Below are 24,282 nucleotides of genomic sequence, written 5' to 3'. Positions count from 1 at the left end.
CCTCAAGTCTCTCTCTGGGAGGGAAAGATACTATATGTTCCAAGATTATCTAGCTCAGTCACACCTGAAAACATATTTATCTTGGACATAATGATTCTTGCACGATTCCTCTTAACACTTTGCCTTACCCTTTCGATCACTCTCGCCAAAAATGACCATGATCATGACGGTGATCATGGCCACGACCATGGCCACTGTCCACCTATAACAAGAACACCTACCCCTACTCCATCTGTTCAATGCATTGTTGGGGGATCGCCTTGCCCAACCGGTTCGCAATGCACGCAAACAATGACCTGCCACGGGCTCTGTCTATCAGTGTTCACTCCCCCTCCTGTAGTCCCATGCACGGTCGGTGCCTCGACGGGTTGTTCGATAGGTTCAACTTGCACCCCGACTATGAGTTGCCCCCCGGCGGGTGGAGGATCTTGTGGGGGCGCGTGTATTTCCGTGCCTACTTCAACCCCGCTATCCCCGTGCACAATGGGCGGCGCCTGTCCGACGGGCTCGACCTGTACCCCCACTATGGCCTGTTCCACACCAGCTGCGTGTGGCGGCCTTTGCATTGCTACTCCAACAAACTTGCCGAGTATTCCTTGCATCTTGGGTGCATTCAATGCGTGCCCCACAGGCCAGACTTGTACACAAACGGAGACGTGCTCTGGGCTTTGCCTCGCCACACCGGTGCCGACCTTGACGCCAAGGTACTTTTGAGATGAGTTGACTGTGTTATGAAATACGTTACGATGCAAATTGTCGAGAATATTTTCTTCAATAGCCCTGGGATGGTTAATTTGTCCAAATATCTAATGGTAGCAGAAACTGAACTCGGGTCTCCTTATCTGTTTTCCCATTGAGCTTCAAATTTGTCCGGTCAGAGGTAGATACAACTATGAGCAAGACTTTGATTGTTGTTGGCTGTTCAATACGACCAAAAGCGGCCATCACAATATGCATTAGCACGATGGAACGCGCCGACCTTAGCTTCTACAAGTAGGGGCCATAATATAGATAGATAGTACGAGTTCACTTCGTGGAGCGAGGGTCCCAAAATATCTAATGTTTGTAGGGTAATAATGTTGCCTCCCTCAGCCAAAATAAGGTCGTGGTAACTATGACTGGGCATTTCAAAACTGTTGATCAGAATCACATGACCCTCATATCAGATTTCCTGCGCCAAATCATCCGAAGCCTTCGTAGGAGCGATGGTCTGAATAGCTTCATGTAAGTATGCAAAGGTACCTCAGGCACCAGGGCAGAGAGTCACATGATGAATCACTTGGGGAAGATCAGGCATCAGCGAGGAACCAATGAGAGTGAGTGTGTCGGTACAGCCAAACAATACAAACACACCACATACTTAGTGTGCCTTACAGTATGTTGCTACCCCGCAATGCAATTGCGTCTCTTTTATCCGGCCAATTACACCCTCGAGTAAACAAGATATCCGTCTTGTTTACCGCACCGAGAACGCGTTATTGGCACGGCCTGTCGCCGCTCTTCATACTGAACAGCCAAAGAAATTCAGGAACAGCTTTTCATAGCCTTTCTTGAGGGGAGCTGGGCCAACTATGCTACATTCGCGTCTGCGGCCAGCTCCCCTCCGCAAAGCCTCTACAGCCACCCCCACGGATGCGGCCCCGGCACCAGACTTTCACGATGCAGACAGGAGCTCGGATTTCGAAGAGTCCGCAGAGGATCTCTTCGGTGCTTTCCTGCCTCATCTCTTTCCCGATGATGCGCCTTCGTTCTATGGTGATCCTGGCCAGTACCTCCTCTACTCGTCCCCACACTATGGCGAGCTGGAAATCATGATTCCATCCTATCCAGGCCAGGATAAAAAGAAGTCGGAAGAGGGCGCGATCGGACCGGAGAAGAAGGAGGGGGCTACTCAGACCAATCAGGCTGAGGATGGGAGACAGCTGTTTGCGCATTTCTTGTGGAGTGCGGGGATGGTTGTGGCTGAAGGTGTTGAGAATGCGAGTTGTCCGGCTACTGAGAACGACTCTGACGCGCAGAAAGAAGCTCGTGAGATCTGGTCTGTGGATGGGGAAACGGTGATGGAACTCGGGGCAGGTAAGTCCATCGAATCAATACGATACAACATTCAGCTCACTGATATCTACCACCCAGGTGCCGCTCTGCCATCGCTTATCTGTGCCCTCGCCAATGCCTCGCTAGTCGTCGCAACAGACCACCCTTCCTCACCAGCCCTGACTGGTGCAATCGAGTTCAATGTGAAGCAGAACCTCCTGAAACGTCAAACTTCCCAACAGACCGCCGTCGCTATTCAGCCCCACGAATGGGGAACCGTTACCGACTCCTTCTCCCAATCCCACAAGGGGACATTTACCCGCATTATTGCTGCGGACTGCTACTGGATGCGCTCACAGCACAAGAATCTCGCCCGAACAATGGAGTGGTTCCTTGCCCCTGGAGGCAGAGTCTGGTGTGTGTCTGGGTTCCACACGGGCCGGGCCATCGTGGCGGACTTTTTCAAGACTGCACTCGAGAACGGATTTGAGGTTGAGCGAATCTTCGAGAGGGATCTTGTCTCAAGGGATAAGGAGGGCGGGGAAATTCGGCGGGAATGGGCTCCCTTCCGGGAGGGCGAGGGCCCTGGTAATCGACAGCGGTGGTGTGTCATTGCGGTTTTGAAGAGGAGAGAGTAATTCTTGGTGGTGAGAGGTGGACGATGGGTCTCATTTGTATTGCGTACTGTAGCATAGAGTAGCATTTACATAGCATTGTCCTTATTTTGAATGATGTGTATAACAGCAGACCGAATACCTACCAAAAAATCCAGGTGTACATACTCATGTAGAAAGAAGAAGGGGATATCAAATCATCTGTTGAGTTGTCCCTACTTGAACACGGGAATTTTCATTTGTTCTGGGAATTTTCAGTAGACCGTAGTGGCTTGGAGTGGTTGACACAATCCATGTATCTCACTCATACGTCTACGATGCTCAAAGAAACTAGAATAATATTCTTGTAGCGTCTTAGTCTACTCCAAAATATGCTGTGAATACTTTGCGTGCAACTCAGGATACCAGCGTCGGCCCACATCAGGGTGGCTGAGGATACGATTTCGCAAATGTGCCTCGCCAAACTAGATCATAGTGAGTACATGGACTATAATCCAGATATTGAAGAAGGATATTGTGACTCACGCAAGAGTATAGAGGGGATAGAAATTCACTGGGAACGTCGACTGCTCGCTTCCTCCGGTCGTCGGACACCGGAATTTGATGCACAATATGAGTAGCGGACTCCTTGAGCTCTTTCAGTGTCAAGTCCAGGCGGACTCCTAGAAAATAGGGAATGCTGTATCGCGTTTGTGAGGTTGGCGCCTATGGGACGAGACCGTTAGCATCTCATCTTTGTCTGGATGCAACACTCTTACAATGACGCGATGGGTGGTGGCAGCGCAGACACCTCCAGTGATGGCCTCGAATCCTTGCTGGATATTGATCACCAGACTGCCCTCGATAGGGGGAACATCAACCCATTCTCCATTTTTATTCAAAACTTGCAGACCGCCAGTATTATCCTGGGAGAGGAAGGTAAATAGACCAGCAGAGTCCTTATGGGGGCCGACACCTTGCGAGTTCGGTGCCGACCGAGGATATTTGACAAACTTCAGTCGGCTCATTTGGCCTTTGAAGTCGTCAAAAGTGTCCGCTGGAAGGGCCAAGCATTCTGCCACGAGATGGACAAAGCTCTGGGCCAGCTCGTCAATTTTGGCAATGTATTCCTCCACTAGCGCTTGCGCGCCAGGGTATTTCGGGTACTATATTGCTAGTCAACCGATGAAATTACCGAAGATTATCCGGGCTTGAATTGAATAGGAGAACTTACCTGGTTGGGACCTTCAAGACGTTGCCAGAATGGATCCTGATTCGTCCAATCCTTCATGCCAGGGGTTCCAAAGTCATATTGCTGAGAATTTTAGCTTTGGCATACAAAAACAATAAAAGGGGGTAAAAGCCAAGCCAGCCAGCGTGAACAGGTTACGTACCTCTCTGATATCAGTTTTGGCTGCGGTGGTCTCAGCCCCAAGACGAGTGTATCCCAAAAAGGATGGCGAGTGGATCATGTTGCACTTTTCCTTGACCTCATCAGACAAATCAAATAGCCGCGGGATCTCCTCATGCGTGTGGCGTATCAGACCCTGTGCCTGGATCAGTAATTGTTCATGAACTTCGACCTTAGGATGAACCAACCTCCAACCCCGTATTTGTCAAGTATAAGAACCCGGCAACAAAGATTGCATCTCGAAGCTTCTTCAACTCATCATCTCTCGTGGAAGGGTTGTTCAGTCGGGAGTAATCGACTTGTGGCACCGATGAGAATGTCTCCGACATTTTGCTTACTCAACCCTGCGCCACAATATACCTGGATCGACCAACCGAGGCCAAGTATTAAGCTTGTACGCGTCGAGGAGGTTGGGGCTGTGGGATGATCTGGGGTCTTTGTGAGGGAGCACTCCTTCAAGACGAGTGTCGCAGGTGCAGTTTGTGAATTCCCCGCAGAGCCGAGGGAGATGAGGGGATGTCGTGATCGTATCCCCACAAATACCAACATTACTCAGCCACATTCAGGACTTCAGGTATACGATACTTTAGTGTGGGCAGTTGAACACATATTTCTTCTAGAATCCACAAATCACTAATATTGGCCGTGTAATGATCACAGATTTTTTTTATTGTATGCTAATGAACACAACGAAAGGAAGCGTGCCGTCTGTCTGTCGTCGCGCCCTCCTTTAGGACACGAGTATAGAAAACATCTGCTCGATCACCACTCCACTTATTGTCTACCCGCTTTGCGTTCTCTCATTCACTATCAGATATACACCATATTTCTTGGAGTCAGGTCTTTATAGCCTCTCAATATAACACGGGGCATGGTAGAACTATGCCACCAGTGGAACCACTCCACACTCTCTCGGAAGCCATTTTCGTTTCCGATTTAATTAAGGTCGGATTCCCGAGTCATGAAAGTATGGCGGTAGTGAAAAAAACCCAAGAACGATGATGTCAACAAGCATATCACAAACAAATATCGATTGATGGAAATAGCTCTGCACAGTCCCCCCTTTCATCTTCCGGTGCCAAGATCTTCCGCGACGTGATGAAACCCCAGCAGTCTTGGCGCGGCTGCATATGCATGCACCCCAGAAGTGAGAGCCTCTGGGGATTCATTTGTGGAAGTTTGATTTTTACTTTTGACGATCTTTTCCTGTCATTTGATCATAGTGCTTCATAATTAAGCTCATATGATAATGTAACATGGTGAATTGTTTTCCCACAAGACCTATGCGAGGAGGAGCCAACAAATCAGTTCTTGATGCCAAGGCTTAAGTACCTCTGAAGGATACTAGGGGGCCCCTGCATTGATGCGAATTCTCGGCAGTGTGAAGATGATACAACTTTTGTCGGAGAATTATGGCGAGCTAGTCCACCTATATCCTTCATTCCGTGAGCTAACCTGGAGGAATTGACGCCGAGGAGATATTCCATCCACTCTGAGAGAAGGAGGCCGATATAGCTGAGTTGAATAGAGAAGCTTAGAAAAGCTTCAAGGAGTATATAAAACCCACCAGAGGTCTCCATTTCTAGATCAAAACACTCATCTCAGACTCTTCAATTCAAACACTAGCTATCAGCTTATCTTTACCAACTCTTTTACAATGGCTCCCACCAAATGGATCACCGCTGTGCTGGCAGGCTGCCTTTCCAGCTCGGTCATCGCAGCTCCCACTGCGACCACTGACAACCTGATTGTCAAGCGCGCAAGCATCAACGATGTGAGTTTCTTCTCAAAATGTCACGAATTTGCACATTCGTCACACTAACCATTGTTTCTCGAAAAATAGGCGGCCTCCGGTTATGCTAGCCAGAACGGAGGCACTACTGGTGGCGCTGGTGGTACTACCACCACCGTCTCCTCATACGCAGCCTTCACTTCAGCAGTCTCTGGAGACGCCAAGAAGGTTGTGGTTGTCAGCGGCACCATCACCAAGACTGCCGATCAAGCTCGTGTTGGAAGCAACACCAGTATCATTGGCAAGAACTCGAGTGCGAAGCTGGTGAACTTCGGCATGTGAGTATAAAATCCCCCCTTGTTTTTGGATAGTACAAAATATTCTGACTGCGTATATAGTCTTGTCAAGGAAGCCTCTAACGTCATCATTCGAAACCTGGGTATCTCCAAGGTTTTGGCTGACAACGGAGATGCCATCGGCATTCGTAAGTCATTATTTTCGAATCTAAAACCAAAAAAAACTTTGGTGCTAATATATTTTAGAGTACTCCAAAAATGTCTGGGTGGACCACTGCGATGTGTCTTCCGACAGAGATCATGACAAAGACTACTACGATGGTCTCATCGACGTGAGCAGTATCCTCCTTAGATACCGTATGAGCAAGCCATATTGATATTATTATAGATCACCCATGCAGCTGACTACGTCACTGTGTCCAACACCTACATCCACGACCACTGGAAGGCCTCCTTGATTGGCCACTCGGACAACAACGGCGACGAGGACACCGGTCACCTCCACGTTACCCAGAACAACAACTACTGGTACAACATCAACTCCCGCACTCCATCGATCCGCTTCGGCACTGGCCACATCTATAACAGCTACTTCGATACCGTCAGCGACGGCATCAACACTCGTGACGGTGCCCAGGTCCTTGTCGAGTCCAACACCTTCGTTGGATCCAGCAAGCCCCTCTACTCCACCGATGATGGCTATGCTGTTGCCAGAGGCAATGACTTCGGTGGTGCTTCGAACACTGCCAAGGCAGGCACTCTGACCTCTGTGCCCTACTCCTACACTCTTGTCGGATCCGGAAGTGTCAAGAGCGCTGTTGTCGGTACTGCTGGTCAGACCCTGAGCTTCTGAAGGCTCGAAATGGACTATGGCTTGCGCGGGTAGAGCCATGAGAGTTTGGAAATAGTTTGAGTTTGGTAGCAGAGCTAGGATGGAGCGAAATGTATTTGAATTTGACATCGTTTATATTTTGCGCATATATCCTCCCCGAAAACTGGTCAACATCGTACTTCTAGCCTGGGATGGGAGCTCCCCTTAATGAGAGACATGGCTGTATAGATTGCGACATGACTGACAGTTTATATAGGCAGAAGGACTTGATGGAAAGGCCCAGTCTGCATGAGCGCAGGTCAATTCATGACATACATTTATCACTAAAACCAAATTTGCCTAGGGTATCACACCATAAATCCGAATCAGTACACCACCCATGCAATCCTTCCAAACACCCCAACCGACCCAAGGAGATATCCATCTCAAAAACAATTTTCACTCATACCGAACCTTCTTTCAAGAATGAATTCAACGACACCAAGTCCTCGCTCGGGGTCGGTGTTGGAAGCAAAATCTTGGTAGCGTCAAACTCCCACGCACTCTCTCTTTCATCACGATGACTTCGAATATGGAACGGCATCGTCCACTCTTTGAGTCGCCCTTCCAAAAAACCCATGTCGCGATTTCTATCCCACATTCGGCGGGATTCTTTGAAGGCGTGATTAATCGTTTCTCGGCGAAGTCGCTCGTATGCATCGAAGACCTCTGTCAGCGGCTCTTGGCGGTAACGTGCCAAGATACGAGCGAAGAGAATAGCGTCGTCCAGAGCATATGCTGCTGATTCATCTCGAGGGGGCATCTAACATGCATGATTAGTATAGGAGCCAGGGCTCGTATAATGTTCCATGACAGGGACGTACCGCATGTGCCGCATCACCAAGTAGGATAACACGGTTCATACACCATCGACCCCCGGGCCGAACTTGATAAACTGGGTAAAGCATCCAATCTTCTTTGCTCGCCACCATCTCTCGGATGCAGGGCAACGCGGATTTTGAGAACCGGTCTCGCATTTCACAGCGCAAATCCCGACGAATTCGATCCTTGGTCGCCCAGTCTTGACCCGGCTCGAGGCGATGATAACTTAAATTCGCTTGATCAAATTGCACAATTGCGGCTACGAAGATTTGCTCACGATCGCGATCGCAGAAGCTCGTCAACATCGAGCCATGACGTGAAATATTTAATGCCGATGACTGAAAATGCGGAGGTGTTGACAGGGTGTTCGCCGGGATAGTAGCTTGCAAGAAAGACATGCCCGTGTATTGAGAGGCCCTATCAGGATCAACCCAGCGGGTGCGAACGGGTGAATGAACGCCATCACAACCAATGACAAGATCAGCTATGACTTCGGATTCATCACTGAAATGAATGACGGCCTTGTCGCTTATTTCTTCGCCGCCAATGACTTTTTTGCCAAAGACGATCTTGACGTTTGGAGTCCTCTCAACCACTGTCATCATGGCCACCGAGAGAATGATTCGCATGACACGACGGCCCTTATATCCGCCAAAGCCATTACCATTATGATCAACAAAATCAATTGAACCAATTGAGCGACCAGAGCGCATCGAAAAGAGTTCAATTGCATCCACTTCGGCCCCACCCTCCGAACCCATGCGGTCTAGCTCGTCCAGAACTCCTAGCTTTGCAAGGTGCCTTTGTGCGACAGGAGTTAAATTGATTGCACCGCCTGAAGTGGACAAGATGTCATGTCGCTCGTAGATTGTGATGTTGAGATTGGGCACGAACGGGGTCAGCTCTCGTGAGAGAGCAAGCGCACAGGCAATGCCGGCAATACCTGCGCCAACGATGGCGATGTCGCGTGGAGGACTGGGAAGGTCCATCATGTCGCTTTCTTGTTGTTTTTATTTCAAGTTTCGATTGCAGAACAGAGTGAAAATGCCCGGCAAAGGCCGCTTGAGCTGGGGAGAGGTCGTTAATGAGTCGTTCAAATTCGTATTGATAATTATTTTCGTGTTAAGTGATTCAATCCACTGAAATGGCGTGGTCCGCAAATGTTCTCAATGGGAGGAAGATGTGGACGTGATATATAAAAAGTGCAGGAGGTTAATTGCAAAATTTTCCAATGGTCCAGAACACTCGACACAATTTGCACAAGCAACACAGGCAACACTTTGTAGGATCTTGGTCATTCGCATAAAAACGACTTCATAATCAATCTTTACCAATCAATCAGCGACCGCTTGAAAATCAAGGTTGTCTCGGCCGGAAGAGGCGATCGTTCGGCATTTGCCCCTCAAAGACATCGTCCGTGGAACCGTGGTGGATCTCCCCGAGCGCGCAAGTCCGGAGTATTCTTAACGCACGGTCGGGTCAGGGAGAAGTATCAAAGAAAAGCCTAAAGACGACATGATCCGTCACAAAGAAAAAAGTACGCGAGAAACGCCAGTCAGCCGTTATCAGGGGATGGCGAGTCGGACCGAGAGAAATGGTTGGATGACGGCAGACGACAAGGAAGAAAGCTTGAGATAGCTCTTGTTCTCCTTCGCATAAGTGGCGGAGACTCAAAAATAATGACACCTTGAACGACCGTTGGGGACCGGATGGGCTTTCCGAGGCTAACAAACCAGACCAGACCAAGACCGGCCAAGTCAATTGATCTGTCCAGTAGGATGACAGAGTAACTGTCCAGTTTTGTGTGTTAGTTTGACTCGGTTGACTTGTCAGATCCCGTCAAGTTCCACTAGTTCCACACCGACTGTGCCTCTTGCTTGTTTGAGTATCACCCCCGTGATAGAAGCCCGACGTGTATTCTTTCTTGCAACGTTATGCCCCACAGCCTCTGCTCGGCTCTACTCGCTTTAACTAATCTGATTATAGGGTCCTGTGAGAAATCTTATGCAGACGATACGTATACTGAAGAGTGGTGCAGACCATCGTCTTTGTGACCACCCTTAAACTACAGTAACTTCTTCATTCAAACAGTTCACGTCTCAGCCCATGGCAGTTCCAACCTTTTATGTTTTTACATTCCATACCGGAAATAGGCGGGCCTCAGAATATTTTTCTCGATTCCTTTCTGCAGAATTGAAACAGCGCTAAGTTAGTGACGGATGCATGCACGTTTCTCTTCTAAGCTGAGTGGGTCGGATCATCGTTCGAACTTGCGTAGCTGTCGAAATGACCATGCAGAAAAAGGAGAGCATGCCACCCAGTTCATGCTTTCTCTTTGAATCTTATAAGGTGTAACCAGCGAGAAACAAGCTATCTATGTATGAAGTTTGGAGGAGTACAGGGTCCGGAGATGCCGTGATGGACGTGCCCCGGTCGGTAGTGCCTCGGTCTCACAAGGTGGCTTGAAATGGTGGCCCTGGCAGTGCGGCTACTACTGCGGTCATTCTCTTGAAGAGAATCAGTCTCCTCTCTCGTGATGGAAACCCGGGACACCCCGGTGTTCAAGCTAAGCGCTAGTCTACCGCCGGTTAATATCTAACACGGCTGCGCATTGTAACGTTCACTCTGTATCTCCCCACCCCTGCGCCGCTCAATCTCGGTTCTGTAGTGGACGAGAGACTACGATCGCAGATTCCAAACAGCGAAAACTGCACAGAGCAGACATATCTTGGCTAGAGGATGATTAGCCCACACGGAGGTGAACCCTTGACTGAATTTAATGTAGTGATTGGTATACTTACCGAGTACACAGCTCATCTCGTAGTATCCGAATTTCTCCGTGAGCTGCCCTGACACAATAGGCCCCAGGAAAAGGCCAAATGTCCAGCTTAAACGACTGATCAACATAGCTTGGGAGTATGTCTCTGCACCAAATCTTCCAGGCTGCTCAGTTTTGATTTCACGGACGGCGTCTGTCAGAAAGTAATCAGCATCCTGTCTCTCATTAACGCTAAGCTATTTCTTACTAGCAGCCTCAATCATTCCAGTCCCGTTCAACAAAGTCATAAAGATTCCTATGGCAGCGATGGCAGTCCCATAGATGATGGGACCTCGATGTCCAATATTCGCCCACGGGAACTGCTCATTGCCGGGAGTACCCATGAGCCACAGAAGCGCTGCAAGCCCCAGAAAACCAACAGACGTAGGGTATCGTGACCCTACTCGATCTTTCAGCCATTTCACAGGGACACTGAAGAACGCATTCGGTCCTTGTAAAATTCCGAAAAGTATTCCGGTGTGAAAACTGCCCCAGTGAAACACGTCAAGAACATGGAGCGGTATCGTTGTGTCGAAGCTGACGGATACGATCGCATAACAGATGGAACTGAGGATCCCGCCAATATAGCGGCGTTTTGTGAGAAGGCACATATAGAACTGGAAGTCGAGGTTTACTGTCCTCAAGCGACCGGGTAATTGAGCGAGATCGGATACCTGCGAGGGTACGAGCAATGGGCTCTCTTCGTTCGTATCCTCTCGAATAACCGGTTGTACTTTTGTAGACTCATGCTCGCTATCCGTTTCTTGTGATGGCACCAGCATCAGACTCTGCAGCATCACGCCAACCAGACATGCACCAAGTGCGCTCATCCACGCAGTCCAATATCCAGCTAGTTCGAACACCGCTCCGGCCATCAATGGTCCTCCAGATGAGCCCGCAGCCATGGACATGGTGAGAACTCTATAAATTCTCTCCGTTCCATTGGAGAGGGATAATTTTGTCAGGTGGATGAGCCCAAGGACACCCACGGTTGTATTAGCGACTGCCTGAACAAAGCGCCCGGAAAATAACATGGGTACTAGGACATCGAAGTTAGCGAAATACAAGAGACTGCACACGGTCGCAACAGACGAGCCTTGACCGAGGTCGAGAAACTTTACACGATTGAGATGAAGCGATAATCATGGAGCCACCCATCTGCCCAAGCAGACCAAGCAGAAGCCACGTCCTCGCACCCAAGTGATCGGTAAAGCGATGGATCAAAGGGGTCACGAGGAACGATACCAGAGCGCTCTCTGCTAGCAAAGCAGTACTCACATCCTGGATGAGTGAGGGCTCAAGGCTAAGTCGATGTTCTAGAACATAAGGCAAGATCGAGATAAGAAATTGGTACAGGAACATATCTACCGAAGGGAATTAGCTACGACATGTGCTTTTGACTGTTCATGCCAGGCCCGTACCAGTCAGCAAAGCGGTTGCTGTTGCGGTGATGATGAAGAGTTCAGATGACCTCCATTTTTGACCCCATGAAGGCCCCGAGCCTCGAAATACTGCCATCATCTTAGGTCTTGAAAAGGCGTTGTTGTCACGAAACCAAAGGAACAGTTCATCAAGAAGAAACCTTCAGGACGAAAAACAACATTCTGACCTTTCTACACCATCTTTGACTTATGTACAAGGGATCAATGATCAACATTCATGGCGCATCCACCCCGTGCAGGCAGGTGCAGGCCCAACACTCGTATCCACGATCATTTTGGATCGAGTTCGAGCGAATTATGCCCATTTCGGGTCTGTCGCAGACAATGCAAAAGCAATTACATGCAACACTGATGCATGAACGGACCTTCAATAGTTACCCAAACAGAAGCAAAGATTCGGTCGAAATTCGGAAATCGCTCGCCCTGCTAATAACTTCCCTGCCATCGGATCGGTCACCTCGTGAATAATTGACTTTGTGGTTCAATCGGAGATGACCTAAGAGGCTAGATCTTCTCTAGGCTCTGTGGGACTAGGCAGACTTTCAAGCCATGGTTCAATTATAGTTGGATCGGCTCCGAGGGTGAGAAGTGCCATAGCGAATCTTAGAACTACAGAATAGATGAACGAGACTTCATAGAAGCGAATAGCGAGCAGCCTCGGATCTTGGTATTTGACTACGGTTTCTGCTATCAGCACAGCTCGCCCCTTGCATCTTCAGTTGATAAATCAACAAAGTTAACCTCTGATTGTCAACTTCGCCCAAGACTGAGTATGTAAGAGTGCACAAGGAGGAGCTTATGATTGGAAGGATTTGTTACACAGAGTGTGACAGCCAATCAGCGCCGATAGCGCTCAGGCACTATTGAACGATCACAGAGGGATATGCACTGGCGATCTGGTTGATCACAAAAATCTAGCGCCAATTTCTTCAGACTCGGGAACAAAAAGAGGGTGCGTAAGCTGTCGTCTTGATAGACACTCTTAACCCCAGAAATGCAAAAAAGATATGAAGTGGTTCAAATTTTCGTGACGCATGACATCATATTACCATTCACAAGTACAAGACGCTCGATTGCCCGCAACCCAAGTTCCTCATCACACCTCTCCGTTTATCTTCCCGTTTACTGCAGTGTTTCCGAATGGGAGAAGAGAGTCCACTCTCCATCTGACCCTTGGCCCCATGTGGATGAGCACGTCGCCCGGTACTCCCTCTTCCCCCTCACTGCGCGGACCTTGTATGTGACAGCGCCCGCCATAAGATCGATAATGATGACTCTTACTTCATCAAGCTGGTACCCATCGAACCTATGGAATGGTGGCTTCAAGGCTTCGTGAAACTTGTCTTCGTCTTCGAGGGTCAAGACATCCGGCATTTGGGGGAACATCAAGTTGCCTTCGGGGTTGCACAGTTTCTTCACTGCAGGTGCTGGATCCGCAGAGGTAAGAGCAGTCCATAGTGCTTGCTCTTTGTTGAGGAGATCCTCACGGATACGATCGTACATGGACGGCATGATGGGCGAGTATAAGGCAGAGAGGATGGAGTGAGGTTGGTAATACGGAGAGCGAGACTAAACAAATAACTCCAATGAGCCCACGAGACCACATACTATCCTCTCCGACCGGGCGAACTTACCGAGTTAACAACCTTACGGACAGCGACGACACAATCAAGACAGATTCAGGGAAATATGGTGTTAGAAAAGGGGAATGCACCGTGGTTTTAATGGCTGGTCTTGTTATTGTGGTGCTGCTGCCCATCTCGATATATTAAAATGACGTCACGGGAATGACGTTGGAAGCCCCCAACTGCCAACATCCCCGACGATCAGCATCTAATCCTGTCACACGAATCCTAATTCTACCTAAAATAGCCATCTTGACATGCGTCATGCCCCACGCCAGCGTCCGGGCCATCAGCCATGGTGGCTTGAGCCCCGCGCGTCATAAGGCGCTCTGTATTCTTCGTGAGCATGGCGGGCGGGAAGGGTCGATGGAATTGTATGGTAGCAAATATCATCATCCACGGATGACGCTGTTAAAGGTTTGGTTGACCTCGTGGTAAGGAACTTGGGGCAAAAGCAAGACCTACTGCGAAAGATTCTACTATTGCACACTGTGAATATTCAATACTTTCTTCCCATCGCACTGTTGGCAGGTCATATCTTCTAGCTAGTTACAATAAGAAGAGTGCCATGACTAAGTACAACATGCGGCCTAAGTTAGTTACCTAGTTTTCCCAAGTCCCAGACTGAGGAACAAGCCCATAGGTCTACTCCGATTGGAAAAAAGACTTGGTCGGTATCTCTTCCTCATTGAATGATTGGATGTGCTGGGCCTCGGTAGATACCTGGCCAATTTCTCTTGAATATGTAGCGCAGCGCTATCGCGATTGGACAGTCGTACTGTCAACGATCTTGACTTTAGCATTTAAAAGCTTCTCACCTCTTGCTTGATGATCTGATTCGCTCCTGATACATCTCTGTTGTAACATATTGCTAAGAGTCAGTTAGCGTCCTGCTAAACACGGTCCATCGGAAAGGCTATCAGCATGGAACAGATCTGTTCATCATTCTGTACTTGACTGCACCCAAGCCTAGCAGAAAAGAAGATCTTTATAGGCTCTGCAATAATCATCAACAAGTCCAGGTCTTCCTAGAGACATGCTCAAGCCTTTTTCTCCGGCGGAAGACCGGGAAAATTCTCTTCACAGGTGGATCCACCGGCAGTCCCCGAGGCTAAGTCAAAGAAGAAGGCGTGCGATAACAGCCGCCCTGAAGATAACGACGTCTTCCTCTCATTGCCGATTGGCCAGAAAAAGTGCAATCGGAAGTTAAGCCTCTCGTCAATGGTGTATCTTCTATCATAAAGGGGTTGAGTTGATGGAGCTGGTCCGACAAGACGCCAATCAGCCATGCTATCGCCATGCTCAACCAAATCTCGTCAGGAACACTCCGCTGATCGCTCCTTCATTGGGCGCGATTAGATCCACTTGAGGAATTTGCTAAATGCAAATAGCAATAGCGTGCCTGACGCGACATGAGTCAATTTTTCTTTTTTGGCGTAGAATGAACTCTGGGGAATTATTTAAGTCTCGGCCATTCCTCAGGCGGGGCATTTTCGATAGTCGGATAGTCAGAACAGACCCTTTCCGTTGTTCCTCAAGATGCCGTTCCTGAAGAGTTTGGTGACTTCGCTGGTGCTCGCTGCAAGCACTTTCAGTGCGCAGGTTGCGGCGAAGACTTCGTCCCACCATGACGGCAAGATTGCTCCCAAGGTGTTCATTGTCTCGATGGTATGTTTCTATGCAAATGACCAGGTCGAATTGAAGACTACCGAGAGCTTGACTGATATCTTTGATACGTATAGTTCGAGCCGGAAGCTCAGGCATGGTGGAACATCCCGGAATTCGACCTGTTGTCTCACAACATCACCATCCCTGGTCTTTCCCCTCTGTACCCAGATGTCCACTGCACCAAAGACTATGAGGTCTGCCAGTTGATCACCGGCGAGTCCGAGATCAATGCCGCGACTACTGTCACCGCAGTGGCTTTCTCGCCTGTCTTCGACTTGACCAAGACCTACTTCTTCGTTGCCGGAATTGCTGGCATTAACCCCAAGCGAGCCACCACCGGCTCTGCAACCTTTGCTCGGTACGCAGTCCAGGTGGCTCTGCAGTATGAGATTGACATTCGAGAGCTCTCCGATGCCTACAACACTGGTTATATCCCCCTGGGCGCCGACTTCCCCAACCAGTACCCCACCAGCATCTACGGCACCGAGGTCTTCGAGGTCAACGCTGATCTCCGCACCATCGCTGCCAACTTTGCTCGCCGTGCCAACCTCTCCGACTCGACCACTGCCAAGGCCTACCGTGCTCACTATGCCAACGCGAGCGCCGAGTACAAGGCTGCCACCCTAGCTCCCAGCGTTGTCGAGTGCGATGCCGCAACCTCAGACGTCTACTACAGCGGTAACATCCTCGGAACCGCATTCGAGAACACCACCAAGCTATTCACCAACGGAACCGGCGACTACTGCTCCACCGCACAGGAGGACAACGCCACCCTCGAAGTCCTCCTCCGTTCCTCCGTCCACAAGCTGACCGACTTCGCCCGTATAATCGTCATGCGCACTGCATCCGACTTCGACCGTCCTTACCCCGGCGTCTCTGCGGCCTACAACCTGCTCTACTCTAATCAGGGTGGTTTCGAGATCGCCTTGGAGAACATCTACCACGCCGGTATTGAGGTTGTGCAGGGTATTCTCCGTGGTTGGGATAAGACTTTCGCCAAGGGAGTTAAGCCTACCAACTACATTGGCGATATATTCGGTACTTTGGGTGGTCAGCCTGACTTTGGTCCCGGAAAGGCTCAGGCGCTGGAGGAGAGCGGTGCTTATAAGAAGCGTAGCTTGGAGAGCCGTCTTCGACGTCGTCGCTAAGCGACTGTATTGCTTGGTGGATTGTTGATCACTCCGTTGATGGATATTCGATGTACACTAGGGATTCGGGTGCCCATGCCCGCAGTATATACTTTGTATCAAATAAAGAACAAATCTCGAAAGTTTCAGGATTATCACACGGTCGAACGATATTATCGCTACATTGTCATCAACAAAGGCCTGTGCGCTTCAAGATGCAACAGGCTAGTCCAAAATATCGAAGGTAAAGTGTAGGGAGATTGTAAATCCGGGGATGGATAATTGGAAAAGCATTCCCCAACCTTAGTCTTGGAACTGATGGTCGACAGAAAGTCAGTTGGATATCTCAGAAGCTCAGAACTTAGGGGAAGAAGTGTAAATGGAAAAGTAACGCGAATTTTGTGAATTACTATTCGCATGTTGATTAGATTGTATACACAATGTACACTATCTCCGGTTAACCCCGTGATGACATCGGCATGAAGAGGGTCTGGGGGGCAATCGATCTTCAAATCTCCAAAACCCCCTCCTTGGACCCTCTTTCTCTCTTTACAAACACCTACAACCTCCGAATAATAGCAGATTGAGAAATTGCTGTTCACCATGGGCACCGTAATTCAAGAAAACAAAGTCGCCCTCATTACCGGCGCTGCGTCCGGAGTCGGATTCGCCATTGCGAAGCTCTGCCGCAGTAAAGGCATGCACCTGGCCTTGCTAGATATTGACCAGACGAATCTGGTCAAAGCGAAAGTGCTCTTACATGATCTCAACCCGAGTCTTCTAACGGAGGCATATGTGATTGACGTGGCCGACATTGAAATCTGGAAGGCCACTGCCCAGCAAATTGCCAAGCTCTTCCGTACCATCGACCTAGTGGTGCTGAACGCTGGGAAAGGATACCAGGCTCAGGGACAGAATCCCGGTCGCTTAAATCCCTGGTTGGATGGGGATTACTGGCAAAAGGTATACCGCGCTTTCTTCTGCCCATTTTCTCTATGATTATATCTCCATAGTCATTACTGGACTTTTACTAAAAGCTACTAAAGACATTCGACACAAACGTCCGCGGCCCACTAAACGGACTAGAAGCTATTCTGCCCCTAGTCTGCACTGCCGAATCACCAACCCCGAAATCAATCGTCATCACAGGCTCAAAGCAAGGCATCACCAATCCTCCCGGTGCAGGAAACCCAGCCTACAACGCATCCAAAGCTGCCATCAAGAGTCTGACCGAACATCTCGCCCACGATCTACGTTCAGACCCAGCTACCTCTCAAATTTCAGTTCATCTGTTGATTCCTGGATGGACATGGACGGGATTGATGGGTAACGTCGGTCCTACCGATGAGACAGAAGTTAAGAAGCCCGCGGGGGCGTGGTATCCCAGCCAAGTTGCGGAGGAACTTTTGAAGGGACTGGAAGCTGGATCATTCTATATTATCTGTCCGGATGGCGAGACTACTCCGGCCTTGGATCAGGCGCGTATGAAATGGGCTAGTGATGATGTGATCGAAGGACGGGTGGCGCTTTCTCGATGGGATGAGAAGTGGAAGAATCGTGCGGCGGAGGCTATTCAGGCCGATGCCAAGGCGCGAGGTGCCTGATACATAGACTGTTATAAATGGAGAAATATTGCCAAGACAGGCTTGTTTCCATGGTTTAGGTGGAGCCATCCAGGCCTTGATCTATACGCGAAAATCATGGTACACGAGAAATATGAGCTCTAACAGATAATGCATAGACTATTACACTTATACAGCTTCTCAATTTTTATCTTGAGATTTTTACCGGTAGGAGATTCTCGGCAGCTCAACTAACGTCGATGTTGAGGCGGGCATCCGATTAGGAAATCGAGAGGGTCTATTCCCGCACGTTGAGTCGGCGAATACGAAAATCCGACAAGGCCTGCAAGCTCATGAGTCACATTTAGATCAGCATTCTGTTTTCAAAATCTTTGATTTGTTGAATCTTCGTATCCAGTCTCCTCTTAGGTCCTGAAGAGTCATCGCCAGGAGTATCGTGTCATGTCGGGGAGAGATGGATGTTGATGGGGTGTCCGAGGCGACAATGTGTATAAAGAGGCAGCTAGATAACAGCAGTCCAGTAGATTAATATCAAGCTCATGTCAAACTCAATTAGACGCTTCGCCCATTTTCTTTTGATCAGTAAGTAAGTTGTACATGTTTGGAAGATTCTGCTCCGTGATGAGACTTATCACTCGCCGAAATGACCCTGCTGGATTGCTTAAGACCGGCAGGGAAGTGATTGTAAATGGTTCTGAATGAGCAATTGATTCCACATGTGTGTCTTAGACAACTTGTTTTTGTGTATTTGCTAACTGCTTCGGTTTGCGATAGGACGGTATGATCAGGGATAGAAACAAGCGTGGTAACGTTCTGGGATACATTGAAATCCTACCGAGTAGTCCGAGATACATAAATATACGAAGTTGGAAGCACGTCTAATTTCTGTCAGCATTCAAGTTTCCTCTCAACGAACGAGACGTAAAAGCTTTGGATGGCGAGAATGCAACCTCAGGCTTCCAAGCCTCGTAAGTTGCCGGAATAGGCAAGCCGTGCGATTATAGGCGATCGGGCACACCCCGACCGTTTCTTTTTCTTTCCTTCTTTAATAGAATGACTGAGATCACAATCTAGAAGGAATGCCGAGATTGTAGAACATTCCTAAGTACCGATGAAGGAGATAAGGGGTGTGAAACACGATCGGCATTCAGCACGCATGTTTAAGGAATGCGGCTGGCAGATTCAAATATCGATACATACATGCTTGGACAGGTATGATCCGGGCTAGTTTATTCCTTAGTAGTATCCGATTAGAGCCTCAACAATTGACATTTAGATTTCTTCTTTCCATGATCCCAGCCATCAATAATATCCATTGTCTCCTTGTCTGCTGTGACTATCTGCCAAGAGAATCCCCCCAACTTCGGATGCAACCGTCCAGCGATCGGCACCAACCCCTCTTTCTCTTTCTTGTTCTTCCCCAAATTTCCCCCAACTGATGATCCACCACCACCACTTTATCCTACTTTCCCTCCCGTCCACCCAGTGGCTACTAGCTGTTCCGCTTTTGCGGAGAGAAGCGTGGGGGTGACATCGGCAACCGTGATGCAACATTCTTCTTATCGATCCAACCCACTGGGTGGGTTTTGGTGGGCAAGGGGTGCCTGCGTTACAGCGAGTTGATAAGCAGTGGATGTCGCTTCGAAAGTTGGCCGTCTTCGGTTGCTTTGCGACGGGATCTTGGTGCAGAGTAACCAGGTGTCACGACGATCTGTGAATCTCTGCTATATTCGTGACGCATTCCCCCTATCCCCGCCTCCTTGTCCTGCTTCTTCTTGTTCTCCTTCTCTTCTATCTTGCTCTCCCCTGCCAAGATGGATTCGGGACATAAGCATCAATCGTCGCTGGACGACACTACAAAGTCGGGGGCTGTGGGGTCAATTGACGAGCCCAATAAGCTACAAGGTTATGCTTCGGCGCCTGGCGTGGTCGACGATGTCACCCGAGTGGTTGACCACAAGGCCGAGCGGCGCCTCTGCCGGCGATTCGATATCCGTTTATTACCAATCCTGGCGATTATGTGTAAGTGGTCAAGAGCAATTGGATGCTCGCCCACTCTGGAGCATGACGAGAAATTTAGCAGGATTGAACTAACCAAAGATAGATCTGTTCAATGCCCTCGACAAGGGGAATTTAGGCAATGCAAAGACGGACCATATGACCGAAGGTATCTCAAGGGCTCTCTCTCCTGCCAATACCCCACATACAATGCTAATTTCCTTCTCTCAATCGCTTCAGACCTCCATTTCAAGCCGAATCAGTACAATCTCCTACTATCAATCTTCTTTGTGCCCTTTGTGGTCTTCGCACCGCCCTTTTCCATGCTGGGCAAGAAATTCAGCCCGGCTCGTGTCCTGCCCGTCCTGATGTTCTCATTTGGCTCATTCACCCTGCTCTCAGCTGCCGCTAAGAATTTCAGTGGTCTCTTTGCACTACGCTGGTTCTTGGGCATGTCCGAAGCAGCATTCTTCCCTCTGGTCATCTACTACCTGACCACTTTCTACCGCCGTGGCGAGCTGGCTCGTCGGTTGGCCATTTTCTACGCGGCGTCCAACATTGCCAATGCCTTTTCCGGGTTGATTGCCTTTGGCGTGTTCCAGATCAAAGGATCGAGTCTGCCCAATTGGCGCTATCTGTTCATCATCGAGGGAGGCGTGACAGTAATATTTGCTGTATTCGCATTCTTCTACCTGCCTAAGAGTGCTGCCGAGGCTAGTTTCTTGTCAGAAGAGGAGAAAGCCCTTGCTTTCCACCGAATCCAGGTCGATTCAAGTGCGGTTGTCAACGAAAAGTTCCGATTCCGCGAGGCAATTGGTATCTTCAAACACCCAACTACCTACGCATTCCTATGCATTGAAATCTGTCTGGGTGTGCCTCTGCAAGGAGTAGCCCTCTTCATGCCCCAGATCGTGGCTCGCCTGGGATATCCGACCGTCAAAACCAATCTCTACACGGTGGCACCAAACGTGACAGGTGCCGTGATGCTTCTAGTCCTCGCATTCTGCTCAGATTACACCCGACTCCGGTCTCCCTTCATCGTGTTGGGATTCCTATTCACCTTCACCGGGTTTATGATCTACGCATCCATCGACGACGTCCACAAGCAAATCCAGGTAGCCTATTTCGCGACCTTTATGATGACATGGGGTACCTCGGCCCCGTCGGTGATGCTGAGTACCTGGTACAACAACAACATCGCCCACGAGGGTCGCCGTGTCCTATTGACCAGTATCGGTGTGCCGTTGGCCAACCTGATGGGCCTGGTCAGCAGTAATGTGTTCTTGGAAAAAGATGCGCCCAAGTACATGCCAGCACTGATTACCGTGTCGGCCTTTGGAGCCACGGGTGCTTGTCTGGCTGGACTGTTGGGTTTGTATATGTGGTGGGATAATAAACGACGGGATCGTCGGGATGGAAGGGTGATTCGGGCGAGGGATATTCCCACGGAGCGTATGCGAGATGGTCCTGCGTCGCCGGAGTTCCGGTGGTTCCTGTAAGGCGGGAGATGGGATTGTTTCAATGTATGTAATGATGTCAAGGAATGAACTTGGTATATAAATTGAAACGAAAAGTCTGTCAGGAAAGAGGCAGGTGGCGCATTGTAAGAAGTCACCGGTCCACGGAGGATCCCTGTTGCTTTGCGTCAGCTCTACTGTAGGTAGTGGAGTGAAAGCTGACAGTATTGTAGCTACCATCAACTTCATCTACCCAATATGGCAATTCATAAGTGTTCTCAAGGTCTTAGTCCCCACATGAGCTGCCATCATAATTCATATCAGCAGCAAGTGGGGACTCGACGCAGAATTTAAGAATGATGTGAGATGGACATCGAATCGACTAAATCGTTTCTGGAAACTGTATTAAGTGAAATAATGCAAAGCCAACTTGAGAGGCTAACGGGAAAGGCTGAGAGGGTGAGACAACATCCTCCTTATTAACTATCATAAAGAATTGAAGCTCTTCTCATCCTCCTCAGCTGTCTCCACTTCCCCACTACGAATCATGTCCCTCAGATCCACCAAGATAGATGATTCGTCCTTAAACATCTCCTCCTTGCATACTCCCCACCTCAGTATACTGCTCATACTCGTTTCGGATTATGCACTCCTCACCGCTGATCGGTGGCCGGTGTTATCAATATGCCCGTCGATGCAGTTGCCCAACCTCAACACCCCAATACGAGGGATGATCGGCCCGAAATGACGTTGCACAAACTCTTATTAAAGCAGTCCTAGGTCCTAGGTCCCAGAACGAGAGAAATATATCGCTTTTTCCATCTCAAATCACCCCTCACCTCCATCCTCCTAAACAAGCCCTCAAAATGTCCAGTACCGACCAAATCTCGCCCCTCCCCCCAGTCACCCGGCACATCACCACCCACAATGAAGCAGGCAAAGCCGTCGTCCACTCATCCACCCCAGCCCAATGGCGCACCTTCGACAAAAGCGCCATGGCCTTCAGCCTAATGTACACAACCTCCCAATTCCCCGCAAACTTGAACGACGACGCCGACCTTGCGGCGCACGAAGACCTCCTCCAAAACAAAACCCTAGGCCTAGTCAACCCGAACGGCACCGTGTGCCGCGTGGTTGACTTTGCGCCGGGGAATCCCTGCGTGGTGCATCGGACGCAGAGTCTGGATTATGGGATTGTGTTGGAGGGGCAGATTGAGATGGTTTTGGAGGAGGGGGAGCCTACTTTGATGAAGAGGGGGGATATTGCGGTGCAGAGGGCTACGATGCATGGGTGGCGGAATCCGAGTGAGACGGAGTGGGCTAGGATGGTGTTTGTTCTGCAGGATATTCAGCCGTTGGTTGTTGGTGGGGAGAAGTTGAAGGAGGATTTGGGGATTGGGAAGGGGGTTTTGGATCCTAGTGGGAATGATCAGTGAGAGAGAGTAGAAGGAAGGATGAATGGTGTGATATAACTTAGTAATTGTCCTCTTTTCTATGAGATATGAAAAATTCTTTTGAATCCAGTTCCTTGTCTATACCTTCACCTTGATCACCACTTTGCCAAAGTGGCTCCCACTCTCCAGGAACTTGAACGCCTCCTTCGCCTCGGCAAAGGAAAACACCCGGTTAACCACAGGACGAATCTGCTTCGCCTCATAGAACGAAATCATCTCCTCAAACCGATCCTTCGGGCCATTGATGATTCCCTTCAGAGTCACCGTCCGACGCAGAGCCAGGAGATTCACGTTCAACCGATCCTCCTCGGCGTCCACTTTACCCGAGACGTAGCCGATGCAATCGATCAGACCACCGAAGGTGATGCAATCAAAGCTCTTTCGCAGGGTCTGAGCACCGCCGGTTTCGAGGATGATATCTGCACCATGGTTCTGGGTGAATTCCATAACTTTCTCCTCCCAATTGGGCGTGGTGCGGTAGTTGATGGTAAAGTCGGCGCCAAGCTGCTTTGCTTGTTCCAGCTTTGCATCGGATGAGGACGTAATGATAGCTGGGAACACATCAGTATGCGCTATTCTCAGATGAATAATGGATTGATCTCATCTTCCCATGCACAACTCACCTTTAGCACCAGAAGCCTTGGCAATCTGCAATCCAGCAATAGCCACACCACCAGTCCCCTGAAGCAGAATGTACTCATCCCGACCCCCATTCTGTCCCATCGGCCGCATCCCATTAATAGACATCCAAGCCGTGACAGCCGCAATAGGCAGCGTACACGCCTCTTCGTCCGACATGTAGCTCGGCGCCTGGACAAGCGCATACTCGGGGAAAACTCGGTGCGTGGCCAGTACCCCGTTCAACGGGAGACCAATACTACCCGCCAATTCCTTCTCAGTCACTTGGCCGGTCTGATGTTCAGGTAGGAAAGTTGACAAGACACGATCTCCCACAGTCCAGCGGGTTACACCAGAACCAATCTGCACCACGACACCGCACATATCGGAGCAAGGCACGATAGTAGCATTCTGCTCGGCAGATTTGTGGTGTTTGTATTCTCCCTTGGTCACTGTAAATGTATATCAGCTTTCCATTTCTCCAAAATTCCCAGGGAATAATTCAACAATCTCAAACAAACCTTCCACATCCCGATAATTGAGCGACACAGCACGAACCTCCACCAACACCTCGCCAGATCCTGGAGAGACCATTGGCGCCTCAGTCTGCCGGAGACTATCCAGACCCTCGAGGGGCGTCACCCACTGCTGAATTGACATGATTTTTGGTGGTTTTTGAAGGATATGAAGGTGGAAGTTCCAGTGATGTCATGGGTTTAAATCGAATCTCGAT

At 49.4% G+C, this 24,282-nt stretch overlaps 11 protein-coding genes across 11 annotated transcripts; 6 read left to right on the top strand and 5 right to left on the bottom strand.

Annotated features, from left to right (window-relative positions):
* Positions 1-1,571: 1,571 nt before the first annotated feature.
* On the top strand, positions 1,572-2,672 carry N7473_013085 (putative nicotinamide N-methyltransferase; the record flags this gene model as incomplete). The annotated part of the gene is made up of 2 exons (XM_057159024.1): positions 1,572-2,076; positions 2,134-2,672. The coding sequence occupies 2 exons, from the start codon at positions 1,572-1,574 to the stop codon at positions 2,670-2,672; spliced, it is 1,044 nt and encodes a 347-aa protein (XP_057002978.1).
* Positions 2,673-3,007: 335 nt separating this feature from the next.
* Positions 3,008-4,367, bottom strand: N7473_013084 (isopenicillin N synthase family dioxygenase; the record flags this gene model as incomplete). The annotated part of the gene is made up of 6 exons (XM_057159023.1): positions 3,008-3,112; positions 3,174-3,353; positions 3,407-3,793; positions 3,862-3,942; positions 4,022-4,174; positions 4,227-4,367. The coding sequence occupies 6 exons, from the start codon at positions 4,365-4,367 to the stop codon at positions 3,008-3,010; spliced, it is 1,047 nt and encodes a 348-aa protein (XP_057002977.1).
* Positions 4,368-5,695: 1,328 nt separating this feature from the next.
* On the top strand, positions 5,696-6,919 carry N7473_013083 (pectate lyase family protein; the record flags this gene model as incomplete). Its single annotated transcript, XM_057159022.1, has 5 exons — positions 5,696-5,812; positions 5,882-6,108; positions 6,169-6,254; positions 6,313-6,398; positions 6,455-6,919. The coding sequence occupies 5 exons, from the start codon at positions 5,696-5,698 to the stop codon at positions 6,917-6,919; spliced, it is 981 nt and encodes a 326-aa protein (XP_057002976.1).
* Positions 6,920-7,161: 242 nt separating this feature from the next.
* Positions 7,162-8,990, bottom strand: N7473_013082 (FAD-dependent oxidoreductase). Its single transcript, XM_057159021.1, has 2 exons — positions 7,762-8,990; positions 7,162-7,700 (listed from the first exon to the last, which is right to left on the bottom strand). The coding sequence occupies exons 1-2, from the start codon at positions 8,749-8,751 to the stop codon at positions 7,341-7,343; spliced, it is 1,350 nt and encodes a 449-aa protein (XP_057002975.1). The 5' UTR covers positions 8,752-8,990; the 3' UTR covers positions 7,162-7,340.
* A 942-nt stretch (positions 8,991-9,932) lies between these two features.
* Positions 9,933-12,218, bottom strand: N7473_013081 (uncharacterized protein). The gene is made up of 4 exons (XM_057159020.1): positions 11,999-12,218; positions 11,699-11,941; positions 10,786-11,616; positions 9,933-10,731 (listed from the first exon to the last, which is right to left on the bottom strand). The coding sequence occupies exons 1-4, from the start codon at positions 12,096-12,098 to the stop codon at positions 10,439-10,441; spliced, it is 1,467 nt and encodes a 488-aa protein (XP_057002974.1). The 5' UTR covers positions 12,099-12,218; the 3' UTR covers positions 9,933-10,438.
* Positions 12,219-13,141: 923 nt separating this feature from the next.
* On the bottom strand, positions 13,142-13,531 carry N7473_013080 (nuclear transport factor 2 family protein; the record flags this gene model as incomplete). The annotated part of the gene is made up of 1 exon (XM_057159019.1): positions 13,142-13,531. One exon carries the CDS (start codon positions 13,529-13,531, stop codon positions 13,142-13,144), a length of 390 nt encoding a protein of 129 aa, XP_057002973.1.
* A 1,619-nt stretch (positions 13,532-15,150) lies between these two features.
* On the top strand, positions 15,151-16,568 carry N7473_013079 (purine-nucleoside phosphorylase). The gene is made up of 2 exons (XM_057159018.1): positions 15,151-15,312; positions 15,387-16,568. The coding sequence occupies exons 1-2, from the start codon at positions 15,184-15,186 to the stop codon at positions 16,458-16,460; spliced, it is 1,203 nt and encodes a 400-aa protein (XP_057002972.1). The 5' UTR covers positions 15,151-15,183; the 3' UTR covers positions 16,461-16,568.
* Positions 16,569-17,042: 474 nt separating this feature from the next.
* On the top strand, positions 17,043-18,043 carry N7473_013078 (SDR family NAD(P)-dependent oxidoreductase; the record flags this gene model as incomplete). The annotated part of the gene is made up of 2 exons (XM_057159017.1): positions 17,043-17,402; positions 17,486-18,043. The coding sequence occupies 2 exons, from the start codon at positions 17,043-17,045 to the stop codon at positions 18,041-18,043; spliced, it is 918 nt and encodes a 305-aa protein (XP_057002971.1).
* A 1,793-nt stretch (positions 18,044-19,836) lies between these two features.
* Positions 19,837-21,519, top strand: N7473_013077 (putative MFS transporter; the record flags this gene model as incomplete). The annotated part of the gene is made up of 3 exons (XM_057159016.1): positions 19,837-20,044; positions 20,127-20,189; positions 20,261-21,519. 3 exons carry the CDS (start codon positions 19,837-19,839, stop codon positions 21,517-21,519), a joined length of 1,530 nt encoding a protein of 509 aa, XP_057002970.1.
* An 824-nt stretch (positions 21,520-22,343) lies between these two features.
* On the top strand, positions 22,344-22,913 carry N7473_013076 (cupin domain-containing protein; the record flags this gene model as incomplete). Its single annotated transcript, XM_057159015.1, has 1 exon — positions 22,344-22,913. The coding sequence occupies one exon, from the start codon at positions 22,344-22,346 to the stop codon at positions 22,911-22,913; it is 570 nt and encodes a 189-aa protein (XP_057002969.1).
* A 96-nt stretch (positions 22,914-23,009) lies between these two features.
* On the bottom strand, positions 23,010-24,209 carry N7473_013075 (zinc-dependent alcohol dehydrogenase family protein; the record flags this gene model as incomplete). Its single annotated transcript, XM_057159014.1, has 3 exons — positions 23,010-23,482; positions 23,555-24,001; positions 24,071-24,209. The coding sequence occupies 3 exons, from the start codon at positions 24,207-24,209 to the stop codon at positions 23,010-23,012; spliced, it is 1,059 nt and encodes a 352-aa protein (XP_057002968.1).
* Positions 24,210-24,282: the final 73 nt, after the last annotated feature.

This window comes from Penicillium subrubescens, assembly GCF_028828155.1.
Source record: "Penicillium subrubescens strain IBT 31985 chromosome Unknown utg000011l_segment0_segment0, whole genome shotgun sequence".
In the NCBI taxonomy this organism is placed as follows: domain Eukaryota; kingdom Fungi; phylum Ascomycota; class Eurotiomycetes; order Eurotiales; family Aspergillaceae; genus Penicillium; species Penicillium subrubescens.
Note: the sequence above shows the minus strand (reverse complement) of the source record. Positions and strands in the feature narration are given on the sequence as shown.

What these genes read in the sequence shown, in the direction of transcription:
- N7473_013082 (XM_057159021.1), bottom strand. Translation starts at nt 8,751, where the DNA reads ATGATGGACCTTCCCAGTCCTCCACGCGACATCGCCATCGTTGGCGCA. An exon ending in TTGGTGATGCGGCACATGCG is followed by an intron (nt 7,701 to 7,761) that starts GTACGTCCCTGT and finishes CATGCATGTTAG; the next exon opens with ATGCCCCCTCGAGATGAATC.
- N7473_013081 (XM_057159020.1), bottom strand. Translation starts at nt 12,098, where the DNA reads ATGATGGCAGTATTTCGAGGCTCGGGGCCTTCATGGGGTCAAAAATGG. An exon ending in AGCAACCGCTTTGCTGACTG is followed by an intron (nt 11,942 to 11,998) that starts GTACGGGCCTGG and finishes TCCCTTCGGTAG; the next exon opens with ATATGTTCCTGTACCAATTT. An exon ending in TGGAATGATTGAGGCTGCTA is followed by an intron (nt 10,732 to 10,785) that starts GTAAGAAATAGC and finishes ACTTTCTGACAG; the next exon opens with ACGCCGTCCGTGAAATCAAA.
- N7473_013079 (XM_057159018.1), top strand. Translation starts at nt 15,184, where the DNA reads ATGCCGTTCCTGAAGAGTTTGGTGACTTCGCTGGTGCTCGCTGCAAGC. An exon ending in AGGTGTTCATTGTCTCGATG is followed by an intron (nt 15,313 to 15,386) that starts GTATGTTTCTAT and finishes TGATACGTATAG; the next exon opens with TTCGAGCCGGAAGCTCAGGC.